Source organism: Podarcis filfolensis (genome assembly GCF_964270895.1).
Source record: "Podarcis filfolensis genome assembly, chromosome: 2".
NCBI lineage: Eukaryota > Metazoa > Chordata > Lepidosauria > Squamata > Lacertidae > Podarcis > Podarcis filfolensis.
In genome coordinates, this window is record NC_139605.1 from 103,495,524 (window position 1) to 103,508,670 (window position 13,147).

General features: G+C 48.1%; 1 protein-coding gene across 2 annotated transcripts in view; it reads right to left on the minus strand.

The window, feature by feature from the left end:
- The window catches only part of LOC310755626 (tubulin alpha-1B chain), a 109,033-nt gene that overhangs the window by 2,550 nt on the left and 93,336 nt on the right, over positions 1-13,147 (minus strand). The window contains exons 1-3 of one of the 2 annotated variants that reach the window (XM_083598845.1): positions 7,837-8,047; positions 2,166-2,388; positions 1,919-2,067 (exon numbers count right to left, since the gene is read on the minus strand). In XM_083598845.1, coding sequence (XP_083454971.1) covers positions 1,919-2,067; positions 2,166-2,388; positions 7,837-7,839 — 375 coding nt within the window. In that variant the 5' untranslated portion in view covers positions 7,840-8,047. Of the gene's footprint in view, positions 1-1,918; positions 2,068-2,165; positions 2,389-7,836; positions 8,048-13,147 lie in introns of those variants that run through there. The other variant, XM_083598846.1, reaches the window with a different exon arrangement.

Genomic DNA, 13,147 nt, shown 5'->3' on the forward strand with positions numbered 1-13,147 from the left:
CCAGACAGCTATCTGGGTCATGTGGCCAGCATGACTAAACCGTTTCTGGTGCAACAGGATGGAAGCCAGAGCACACAGAAACGCTGCTTACCTTCCCACCACAGCGGTACCTATTTATCTACTTGCACTAGCATGTTTTCGAACTGCTAGGTTGGCAGGAGCTGGGACAGAGCAACAGGAGCTCACACCGTTGTGCAGATTCAAACTGCCGACCTTTCTGATCGGCAAGCCGAAGAGGCTCAGTGATTTAGACCACAGCGCCACCCACATCCAGGTAAGCAAGGGAAGGAGGCGTCGGCTCTGGCAGTGTCCTAGAGTCTTCCTGCGAAGGAGGGGGGGCTCTAGGACCCTACAAGAGCCTCACGCCTCCTTCCCAAAGCTGAGTGCCTTGCTTAGCCTGCTTTGGGAAGGCAGTGACTGCCAGCAGGGGGTGGGGGCAGAGACTACACATTTTGGGCCCCCCTCTACCCTTCCCACAATACAATTTATAGTCTTTTTCATGGTTCGTTTACATTTAGCGAGAGACGCTTTTGTCATAGACACCTTGCATTTGGGGGTATGATAGTCAATGTTTAAAAGACAATGCCTCATTTCAGCTGTACACTATGGCAAACTTTTTGCCTGCACAAGCATTTCAGCTTTCCAGATGGAATGATCCCTGCTCTCCTCCCTCCATGCACTGTAGGGATGCAGGTGACACTGTGGTCTAAACCGCTGAGCCTCTTGGGCTTGCCGATCAGAAAGGTCAGTGGTTCGAATCTGCACAACGGGGCGAGCTCCTGTTGCTCTGTCCCAGCTTCTGCCAACCTAGCAGTTTGAAAGCACACCAGTGCAAGTAGATAAATAGGTACTGCCCTGGCGGGAAGGTAAACGGAATTTCCGTACACTCTTGGCTTCCATCACGGTGTCCCGTTGTGCCAGAAGCGGTTTAATCATGCTGGCCACATGACCCAGAAAGCTGTCCGTGGAGAAATGCCAGCTCCTCAGCCTGAAAAGCAAGATGAGCGCCGCATCCTCATAGTCGGCTTTGACTGGACGTAATCATCCAGGGGTCCTTTACCTTTAACCATGCACTGTTCTGGGAGTTCTCCTAACCTCACACGAGTTGATTTCGGTGGTTGCAAGGATTGAGGAGAGCAGGGAACCCCCTTTCCACAAGTGGGAAACCTTGCAGAGGACTTCCACCAATGGGGTTTGTTAGGGGAACCCGACCCTTTAGTGCTGAACTGTCCACTCATCCATGGCCTTTCATCACTGCTTTCAGGCCACACAATTCCCTTCCCCTTGCATATCCTCAAGTCTGGAGATAATCAGCTTCTAAAACCTCACCCAGAAAGGGTTCTTCTCACCATGCTGGTTGTCAGGGATGTGGCTGAATCGAACACCTGGGAAGAGTCTGACACTGGAGATGGAGGAATGTCAGTACACAGGGAGCCAGAGTCTGACTCTGGAGACGAGGGATTGCAGCCAGCCACAGACAGAGCAAGAGTGGGTTAATTCAGCCCCCTTCATCAAGAGTTCCCAGACTCGGATAGAGCAGCAGTCTCAGAGAGCTCGCAGGCAGAGGGAGGGGAGGAGATAGATGACATTGAGAGGGTTGCTATGCAACCAGGAGGTAGGCAGCGCTTAGAATGATTTTCGTTTGATGACGGGGGGAAATCACCCACCTTCTCCCCAACCCAGAAGAGCTGAAAGGGTTATAAAGCAACGGAAGTAAAAGAGAGGATGGGCTGGACTTTGGCATCCTCCTTCCTGCGAAAGTTAATTGTAAATAAACATACCGCAAAACTGCCAGAGACTCCTTAATTCTTATCGGGGCTTGCTTGCCTGCCTGAGATCATTCCACTGGTGCCCTCAAATGCTTTATCCTACTAAGCTCACCCAGGTCCTCATTAAAACCTGTCTGCAAGTTGTTTACCAGTTTCCGTATCCTGTCGAGGACCAGGTCAATGATCTCCTTGCCAATGGTGTAGTGGCCCCTGGCATAATTGTTGGCAGCATCCTCCTTGCCAGTGATGAGCTGCTCGGGGTGGAAGAGCTGGCGGTAGGTGCCAGTGCGCACCTCATCTGTGGAGAGAAGCAATTGGAAGCATCAAGACCTCTGGCATCCCTCCTGGAGACACAAACATAGCTAGAAAACTGTTAGAAGTGCCTTGTTTGCTCACCAATCACAGTTGGTTCCAGGTCCACAAAGACTGCCCTGGGCACGTGCTTGCCAGCTCCCGTCTCACTGAAGAAAGTGTTGAAGGAGTCGTCTCCTCCCCCAATGGTCTTGTCACTGGGCATCTGCCCATCAGGCTGGATGCCATGCTCAAGACAGTAGAGCTCCCAGCAGGCATTGCCAATCTGGACTCCGGCTTGGCCAACGTGGATGGAGATGCACTCACGCTGCAACAAGGAGAGAGAGGGGGATAGCTGATGAACAAATTTAGCAGGTTTGTTTTGTTTGTTACTTATATACAACCATTTGCACAGATTTATATACAACCCTTTGCACAAGCTAAGCAGATCCTTGACTGAGTTTCTATACCACCCTTCACCCAAAGGTCTCAGAGCAGTTCACTAGGTAAGATACATTATAAAACAGAAACACATTCAAACAACTCAATTATTTAAAGACAACGTTGCTAATAGCAGCAGCGATCAGGTCTCTCCTTCCCACAAATACCTGCCAAAAAAAGATGGCGTCTGAACCAACCACCTCAAACTAGAGGCCAGACACACCTGTGTCGGGAGTTCCCCATATAAGGAGGCCCCACCCTAAATGTCCTTTTGCATTGAAAAGGCCCTTGCTGGGTGCAGTTCTTTGATTGTATTAACACAATGTATCAGGATCAGCTGTACGATAGATACAGTTCCCAACTAGTTTTGAGAGTAACATGTGAGAAATGTAATAAAGTTTTGATGATTCATATTAGAAGAAATGTTCCAAGCAGTCCTAAAACATGACCCATTTTGCATTTCCCTTCACAGTTTATTGAACCACACTGGGGACTGTTACGCGCTGAGCAGGTGTCCTTATTGCTTTTGTATTTTTCTACGGCTCTTTGCATTAAAGATTATGTGGTCCCAGTGTTAGAAACTGAGATAGGAAAGTTAGAAGCTAAATGGCATCTTAAACCTAGACTGGAAGCTGCCCAGAGTAGTTGGGGAAACCCAGCCAGATGGGTGGGATATAAATAATAAAGTATTTATTATTATTATTATTATTATTATTATTATTATTATTATTATTAGCGCAACAACGGAATGTCTGGGCGTGCTTTTTTATATAACAAGAATACAAAGCTGAAAATGCAGCTAAAATCTTAAGTTTATTTTTCACATGGTCTAGTCCATGGGTGGCCAACTCCCAAGAGACTGTGATCTGCTCACAGTTAAAAGACTGGCAGTGATATACCCTCTTTTGGGGGGTTCAGGTCAAAGTTGTTGAGCTTTTTAGAGATGATGAAAGCCCCGGTTTTTGGGGGTGCAGGGCAATTTAAATGTTTTAAATGTTACATTAAAAAAAACTTTTGGGGGGGGGAGCCAAACTTGTTGAGCTTTTTTGGGGGAGCCAGTGATCTACCGGTACATCACTATCTACCTGTAGGGCGTGCCTGGTCTAGTCCTTCCCCTGCCCTTAAGAGGGTCTCTTCTCCAGTCTTCAGAGAGCAGCTGGAAGCAGAGAGGCAGAAAAAGGTCCTCCTTTCCTTATGCTCTGCAGTTTTAATCTGAAATCTCAGGCGCAGTACTGCGCCCAGAGCTCAGAAGCCGCTCACGCTAACGAAATTCCCTGTCGCAAAACACGCCCAAATCAATGGGAATTTCAAACAATGTGCGGCCCCTCCCTCAGACTTTTGCGAAGGAAACCTTGTGCTTTATACAGTGGTACCTTGGGTTAAGTACTTAATTCGTTCTGGAGGTCCGTACTTAACCTGAAGCACCACTTTAGCTAATGGGGCCTCCTGCTGCTGCCGCCGCAGCACGATTTCTGTTCTCATCCTGAAGCAAAGTTCTTAACCTGAAGCAATTATTTCTGGGTTAACGGAGTCTGTAACCTGAAGTGTTTGTAACCCGAGGTACCACTGCGTAATGGATCAAAAAGAAAAGAATTGCACGAATTTACTGGTAACGGGAGCAACGTCGTGCCCCAGTTAAGATTGCTAGCGAGGCACGTTTACAGTTCAGCTGGCAAGACCTAGCTCACCATATTGAAAGAGGCATTTTTTAAAAAAACATTAGCTTTCATCTACAGGCCTAATGAAGTTCCCGCACTGAGACAGACTTAATCACAGAGGGGAATTCTGCCGTCTTTAAAAAAATCCAGCATGAATAAGCTGTTCAGCACAAAGCTGTGACTGTACTCTCTGCAGTCAGCAACCAGCAGGTCACGCCACTTGCCGTCAGCTGACTCGGAAGGCAAAAAAGCCGATGGAATCGGCTTCTTCCCCATGTGTAAAGCAGAGACCAGAAACCGCTAGCCCCACCCTTTGAGAATCAATTTACTCTGTGCAGCACCTGCTGGCGGCCTATGGCGAGGATTATCTCAAGCCTAGATCTAGATTCCTGTCAGATGCCTTCTGCAATCCACTTGTGCTCATCAGGCACAGACCACACACCCCAGGGTGCCACTTGCTTTGAAGCATGCCTTTCGAATCTTCCTCCCAACAGATGGCACTTGAGAGGCCATCGGGCTCTCGAGCATTTCGGACATTAGTCATTCTAAGCAGGGATGCGGGTGGCGCTGTGGGTTAAACCACTGAGCCTCTTGGGCTTGCTGATCAGAAGGTTAGCGGTTCGAATCCCCGCAATGGGGTGAGCTCCCGTTGCCCGGTCCCTGCTCCTGTCAACCTAGCAGTTCAAAAGCACACCAGTGCAAGTAGATAAATAGGTACCACTCCGACGGGAAGGTAAATGGCGTTTCCGTGCGCTGCTCTGGTTCGCCAGAAACGGCTTAGTCATGCTGGCCACATGACCCGGAAGCTGTACGCCGGCTCCCTCGGCCAGTAAAGCGAGATGAGCGCCACAAGCTCAGAGTTGTCCGTGACTGGACCTAATGGTCAGGGGTCCCTTTACCTTTACATTCTAAGCAGGACAAATTAGGCAGTAGCAGAGTGTGCCCCAGGAACCCCAAATTTAAACCCCATTATTCAGGACAGCTCCTTGTGTCATGCTAACCCATGGTTTCAGCAGCCTGCCTTGGCCACGGCTTTCCTCAAGCATCCCAGGGCTCAGCAAGACTCCCTTTCCTTGGAAGTCTTAAAGCAGAGGTTGGACGGCCACCTGCCATGGATGCTTTAGCTGAGATTCCTGCATCACAGGGGGTTGGGATAGATGACCCTTGTGGTCCCCTTCCAACTCGATGACCTACCAGCCTGGATACGCGTTACTGAGTAAAAGCAGAACTCCAGCCACCCAGTTACCTATTTAATTGACCTTTCATATATATATAATTTTATTAGTTTTTTTTAGCATACCATTTTCAACAGTAATTAAACATATTTTTACATCTTATTCAACTTTTTGGACTTCCATCAGTCCTGTCTGAAAATTTTCCAATCTAATCTCTTGGTATATGTTTCTTATTTCCCCTGTTACATTTAAAACGCATAACCAATATCTCTATTCTTTATCTACTTTGTAGCACTTTGTAACCTGCGGGACCAGAGTTTTACAGAAGATTGGAAGAAGTATATGAACTACAGTACAAGCAATTGTAACCAACAAATTACGCTAGTAGGACTACAAGAAGTTTTGTAAGGAGGAATATTAAATTGACCTTTCTATAGGTCTCCTTTCCAATTCACACTGCACCTTATTACTAGGGATTTTGTTCTGTCCATCCTTAAATCTTGCAAAAATAATAATAAAAAGGGGGAGGGTGTAACATAGCAAAGATACAGCTCTGAATCCTAATGTTCTGCAACGTTTCCAAAAGGTTGAGGTTGGGGAGAGGGAAATTTGCAGAAGCAAGCAGGGGATAAGGTTGCCATATTTCACACAAAAAAGTAAAAACCAGGACACTCCAAAAGTTGTTGAACTTCAAGACCCCAAAATTCTTGGGCTACTTTCAGGAAAACCTGGTGAGCTTTTTCCCCATCCCCGACTGAGCAACCTCCCCTTGTGCCGAAACAGAATATGTTATGTGTGCACTGCTTGGCGGATGGGGAAGCATATGCAGCTGCTGCATCTTTGCTGTTGCTGCAGCGGAAGCAGACCTCGTGGCGCGGGCTCAGCGCCCCTTCCGCGCGCCAAAGGCAAACAGCCCCCTCCTCCAGCCTCGCAGCGCGGGAAAATGTTAACGGCAGGCGCGCGGGGGGAGGAGCCAAGGGGGGGCTCCATGCGCCTTTTCAACCTCTCCCCATCACCGTGGAAATAAAATAATAAAAATCCGAATAACCCACTGAAATTAGCAAAATCCCTCCCACGCATCTCAGATGACAAGGCTTGCAATTCCAAATAATAATAATAATGATTGGGAGGCAAGCCTTGGCCCCAGTAGTTTTTTCCGCAGTGGCATCAGCAAAAATGTCTATTCCAATGGATAACGGGGACTATATGTTAAGGGCTTTTCGGATATGGAGGTAATCCATGCAGAGCTTTCAGATCCTATTAAGAAGTTGGCATCTACAGTGGCGTAGCGTGGGGGGTGCAGGGGGGGCCAGCCGCACCGGGCGCAACATCTGGGGGTTAGGGTTAGGGGGCGCAAATCCACGGGTTAGGGGGCGCAAATTACTTTCCTTGCCCCGGGTGCTGACAACCCACGCTACGCCACTGGGCATCTATCTTGCAGTGGCGGGGGGATGGGGAGCCTTCTTGCATTCCCACCTCCAGACGGGAAAAAAGCCCTTCCTGGATTCGCCCCATGGCCCATTTAGTCGGTGCCGACCTGATGCATTCTCCGCTCCCGCAATTGCAATTCAGCAGCAGGGCTGCCTCCGACCTAAATGCTACGATCACACACACACACACACACACACACACACTTCCAATCCTGCCATTAATCCGAAGGCGGTAGTGGACGGGTCGGATCAGAGCCGAGGATTGACCCGGCTTCGCATCGCGTGTCTCGTTCAACTCAGCTGAACCCACCTGGCTGGAGGGTGAAATAGAGGGAGGGGGGTAACCGTGCAGGGCACGGCATAAAATGCAAGAAATAAAGCCCCCCCTTCATCAGCACCTCCGTCTTTTGAGATCCCACCCCCCCCCTTCTCCATCATCGCCCTCCTCCAGGCCCACCACCAGCTCCTGGCCACCCAGTCTAGAACCTTCTCTCCGCCCCACCCCTGGCTCTCCAGCGCCCCCCCCCCAACAAGAAAACCTCACCACCTTCCCTCCCGAGATCAAGGACTGGCCCGGCTCCTGCCTCGATCCTTTTCCAGCCCCCTCTTTACGCCTCGCGTTTTTGTTATTATTTCAGATGTGCCTTTTCCAAGATCCAAATCGATTTCTCCGCCAGCAGACACATCGCATCCTCTCCCGAGCCACTATGGGCCAGCTGCCTGTCCCTTGGGCTCCCCCAGCTTCTCGATGCTTATGTTCCTTAAGGTAAAACCTCCTCCCCAGCCCCCACCCGACCCTCCAAGCGGTGGATCCCGTAATCCTTGCGCGCGCGCGCTCCAGCCATCATCGCCGGTGGCTTTCCTAGTGGGGAATCCAGTCCGGCCTCCGGATTCTCCCCCCTCCCGCCCCGATCCCTTCGCCCCACGCTTCCCTGGACATCGGAGGGGCGCCCCATCCTGGGATCTACTGCTTTGCAAAAAAAAAAAATAAGCACCCCCTTCTCTCCCCCCCCAAAAAAGCACACACTCCGGCTTCTTCCTCCTCCTCCTCCTCCTGCCTCGCCTCACTCACCATGATGTCGACGAGGAAGGGCTTCAGGAAGCAGGAGAAGGAAAGAAGGGACAGAAAGCAGGGATGTTACTTCTCCCGACAAGCTAAGAGTCGATGTAAGTAACCGAATGGGAGAAGGAGGGGCCGCCCGGCTGCTTTTATCTCACATCTCCCTCCCAGGGCTGGGCGGGAGAAGCTGGGCTGGCTATGCATTTAGGATAATCCTTCTGCTTGCGCGGTTGCCATTGGGCAGCCGGGCACGTCCGTCTGTGAGCTCACAATCCGTGATTGGCTGAAACCAATGTCCCCCTTTTCGCTGGGAAGATGGGTTTTGGGGGAAGAGAGGGAGGCGGCGAGGTGTGTGGGCTGCGTGGATCCACTCTTCCTGTTCTCCGGCGAGGGCGAATCCTTCATTTTTTTAGGGGACAGGCCTGAGGCTTCTTTGATAAGCACCCAGCTGAATTCCTTGCATCGAAAACTCTTGATGCGACTTCCCGATCACAGGGTATTTTATTTATTTATTCAAAAACAACAACTGTTCATAGAGAGATGTAATAAAACAGTCCTTCTCCCCCCCCCCCCGCCTCCTCTAGGGAGATAAGAGAGCTCTGATCCTTCAACAGGGCAATTATCTTTGCATTTGGAGAGGATCAAAGGGTCATTCTGTAAGAGGAAATGCAGGGGGGACATGAAGCTACTCGAATGGCGCCACTGTCCCTTTTATTCACATCCTATTGTCCCCATATGGATACAGTGGCGCTTTTGGATTATAATGTGTTATCTAAACCGTCTGTCTGGGACACAGCAGTTGCAGGCCTCCAGTAGAATCGTGTGCGCAGACACATGCGTTCTTAAAAGCTGTACACAGCTCCCTCCCCCCTCGAAAATCGAAGCAGAGAAATGGGGCTGCATTTTGCCATATCTTCAGCAAATCTTCCCCAAACCACACTTTCCCCAGCAGGTCTCTGTTTTAAACACAGGGCTTATATTCTTTAGGGCAATTTCATCGTTGCATTGTTTAAAATAGCATTGAAATGCACGGTGCAAAATATCGCTTGTGGCGTTAAAACGAAAAACGGACTTCAGAATGATCTCTGTCCTGCTGGAATTGGGTGGGTGGGTCTGGAAGACAAATGGCCAACAGCTGCAGGGGCTTCTCAGCATATTTGGTGGTCAAATAACTCGCATGCTTTCTGGCTGAGATACAATATGCGTATCTTCCCCCATCCCCCTTGTATCTGCTGAGTGATTTATAAGACAGCCCTGTTCAGGGAAGTTTTTAATCTGTGATATTTTAGTGTATTTTTGGTTTTCTATGGAAGCCACCCAGAGTGGCTGGGGAAACCCAGCCAGATGGGCGGGGTACAAATAATAAATTATTATTATTATTATTATTATTTTTATAAGACAGGCCTGGAATTCAAGGAAGGCCAACGCAGTTGCATTTTGATTTTATTCTGACCTTAGCCCAACCTGTCGTAGCGTCATCATAGGTCGCTAAGCCTTCCTTAATGAAAAAAGAATCAGAAAGACTCAGCCCCAGTCTTTGTCCTAGATAGAGATGATCGTTCGGAAAAGCAAAAACAACACGGCCATGTGCAAGGGGATTAAAAGGGCGCTGGAACAACAAGAGGACGGGGAGCCAAATGCAGAGCACGAGTGAGGAATGTCCCGGATGCCATAAATAATAAGACAGAACTGCAGAGCGGGGGTGAGCTGACGCTGAGCGGTGCGCTGTGTGGCTGCAGCTTCATCTTGCAGAGGAAAACTGCGGCAGCCACGACGATATTAATATCTCTGGGATTTGCTGCAGACCGCGAGACACTGGGACTGGCTCTGCTCTGCTGCCCTTGGGCAGAAGCAGCAAAGGCTGCGAAGATGCAAATACGCACAACTGCCAAGCAAAGGCTCCTCTGCTGCCCTGTATAAGGATGGAGAAGGGACTGAATGAAGGGAAGTTTCAAAGATTGGTCTCCCGGCTGTGGGTACTGGATGTCAATTGCATGAAGCTGGATTTACATTTTTGTAAAATTGGGGAGGGTGGGGAAGGAAGGATGGGCAGGAAACAAGGCGAACCTCCTTGCAACACCATGTTTTGCCTTGTGTGCACTCGTTTTGCCGGCTCCATGGTCTGTGTGTGCAGGCAGAATGGAAGAGACCTGTCTTCTCACCCAGCAACCATGTGGCATCTCTGCCCCTGTTCACTGCACTCCCCTGCGCAATGCAGATCCGACGCCTTTCTGCTCTGTGAAACATCCCCACCTCTGTCTGGCCAAATGCAAGGTGGTTCTTTTGAAATGAAATTCGCAAGTAATACAAAATGCAAGTGAGTGAGAAGATTAAAGATTTTATTCTTTTTTTAAAATGCTTTTTATTGATTTTCCAAAACAAAAATAAAGAAAGAATATACTGTTACATTCAACATTTTTGTGTCTACTTATTTACCGTGCACATTATCGCGCCCGGACTTCCTTCCTTCCCTACATCGGCTTTCACAATTAACATCCTTTCTTACAGATTCTTATTTACTCTCTATCCGCGTCACAAGATTTATAATAATAAAGATTTTATTCTAAGCAGCAAGCACTATATACACACCAAGCAAGCACTTCGATCTACCACTTGGAAACCCTCAAGAAGTGGCGAAGTGACTCCCCCAGGTAGCCTCAGTGTTCATGGCCCCATGGCCGTCAGTCTGTGCCCGAGCCTGTCCTAAAAACTCTGCCCAAAAACACGTCTGATTTATAGATAACTAGCCGGTGTGGCTTGCCCACCTGGCTATGTGCAGATTATTCATTAGCTACCCCCTCCCAATGCTTCACTTTCTCAAAACAGTGTCCATCATCAAAGACCTAGCACCAGAGGTGGAGCTAGCTGCCACAGCACCCGAAGCAGCCTACGGGGGCAGGGCTAGTCACCTCAGTGGTGTGCCGGCAGGGACACGTGTACCAGGGGTGTGTGCCAGCGGCAGGGAGCTTCCCAGGGCGATGTCACCCCCATCAGGGATGACACAAGGGGCGGACCACCCCCACCTTTCTCCTCTACTGCGTAGCACTATCACTTCCTCCCAGTTTCTTAGGACATTAAAGGCTGTTCTCATTCCATCAAAGATCTTAACAAGAGATAAGAAGAGGAAGGAACAGAAGCAGGAAGGGCAACCGTGTAAGATAATAAACTCCTCGATATACAATTTATCTTCCGGATACATTGCCCATACAGTCATACCTCATGTTACGTCCGCTTCATGTTACGTTATTTCAAGTTATGTCCTGTGGCGACCCGGAAGTACCGGAAAGGGTTACTTCCGGGTTTCGCTGCTCGGCATGCGCACAAAATGACATCATGCGCAGAAGTGGCGAATCGCAACCTGCGCGTATGCAGACGTGCCACTGCAGGTTGCACTCTTTTCATGTTGCCAACAGGCCTCCGGAACGGATCCCGTTCGCAACCAGAGGTACCACTGTACAACCTACTACTGCAACCTCATTAAGTACAATTGCAGTCTTTAATGAGGGTGTCCCTTTTAATCTAATTTTCTCCATCCCTGCTCTCTGTTTGCTCGCCTGGGACAATTCTCACATACTAAATGTTTTATAGCTTCCCCCAGTCCCCCTTTGCTGGGGTGCAGGGATGACAACTTTAATAAAATATTGAGGGGGCCCAGGTAAGCCCTACCCCACATGATTGATCACATGATGCAACACACACACATCATTTGAACAGCAGTGCTCATTAACGGGGGGGGGGGGGGCTCAATTTATTGGAGGAGGCGAAGGGACCTTTGCCCCTAGAAGTTGACTCCTATGGTGGAGTGGGGAGGGCATGTTATGTATAATTGTTTAATTGCACCTGAAATGGAGAATGCCTGCATGTGTATTGCTGACAGGGTTTAACATTGGAAAATTCCATTGCAGCATACTGAAGCTCTCTAAGCTTCTAATTGAGCTGATAATTAGCTGTTGTTGTTCTCTGCTAGCTTTCACATGGATGTTTAACTTTAGATCATGTGAAAGGTATTCAATTGCAAATCTCCATCTTGAAGGGTGTTGCCTCTGGGCCATTTGTTCCCAGGCACAGTGAGAGAAAGATGTGATAAATGAGTCTCTCTAGGAGCTGCATAGCCTTAGGCTGAATGCAGGCTAATGCAAGCTATGGAAGAGACAGACCTTTGAATTTTTACTCTAATTGTAATTATGTTGTATGAACCACCTATATGCATATGCTTTATACAACTTTCTGGATGTATCATTGATTGTTTTGTACCTGTTTCGAAGACGTTCTAGTTAGAAAGGCTTTGAATAATATTTATGGGTCTGGACAATTTTTATTTCCAAAGGAGATGTTTTTTATGCATCCAATTGCTTCATGCTGTGCAATATTAATATCTACAGTAGGAGAGGAATTCTGTCCTCCAACCCAACTGGATTTTGCATTCGGCTATTCCTTTGTGCTGAACCTCCATTAAAAATGTCAGTAGTGGGAATTGGTGCAAACTACAGGCACAAAGAAGGCAGGAGATGATTCTCATTTTTTCTACTTCCTGCCTGCAGCCTGCACACTTCTCACAAATTCTGCATGTTTTGGGTGCTTACTGTGCATGCTAGCACTGCCTTTAGGTAGGAAAGAAATCTTCCTAAAGAAAAGGAAGAAACTAGGATTACTCATCCTGACATGTGATGCCAAATCTGTAATGAAGGCAAAGAACTGGAGTGCTTTTGATTTGAAGACGGTTCCTTTCTCCTCTCCAGATGTTCCCAGTCTAATGAAATGCCAAAGAAATATTAGCATCATCACATGTTGTTGGTAACACTATCACCTCAAACATAAGTTTCTCTGGTTCTTGAGAGGGACTAGGAAGATTCAGTTAAGGCTGTATGACTCACTGTTAGAGTCTGGAGTTTGTGTCCATTTCAGAATCTAGTAGCAAGACACGCTGCAGGAAAATTGTACCTTTGCTTTGTTTATTTGCCTTTTGTGATAGTTCCTTGGTAACTGGAAAATACAAGGGCATAAGAATAACCCTTTCAGATCAGACAAAAATCTTACGTAGATCCTTACCAAGATTTGCTTACCAGGACATGCTGACATCACTACTCACTCCAGTATTCATTCATGCTTGCAAATATTATCGGCTTCTGTTATAGACATTCCCTTTAAAATAAATACCATATTGGCCTGAATATAAGCCTCGCTTTCCCCCAAAATTCTGATCATGAAAAGTTAAAGTGTGACTTATATTTGTGACCTTATGGTATACAGCCAGGAGCGTGAGGCAAACAGCAACATGAGCGTGGCAAGAGGAATGGAGCGGCTTATATTCAAGTATCCCCCC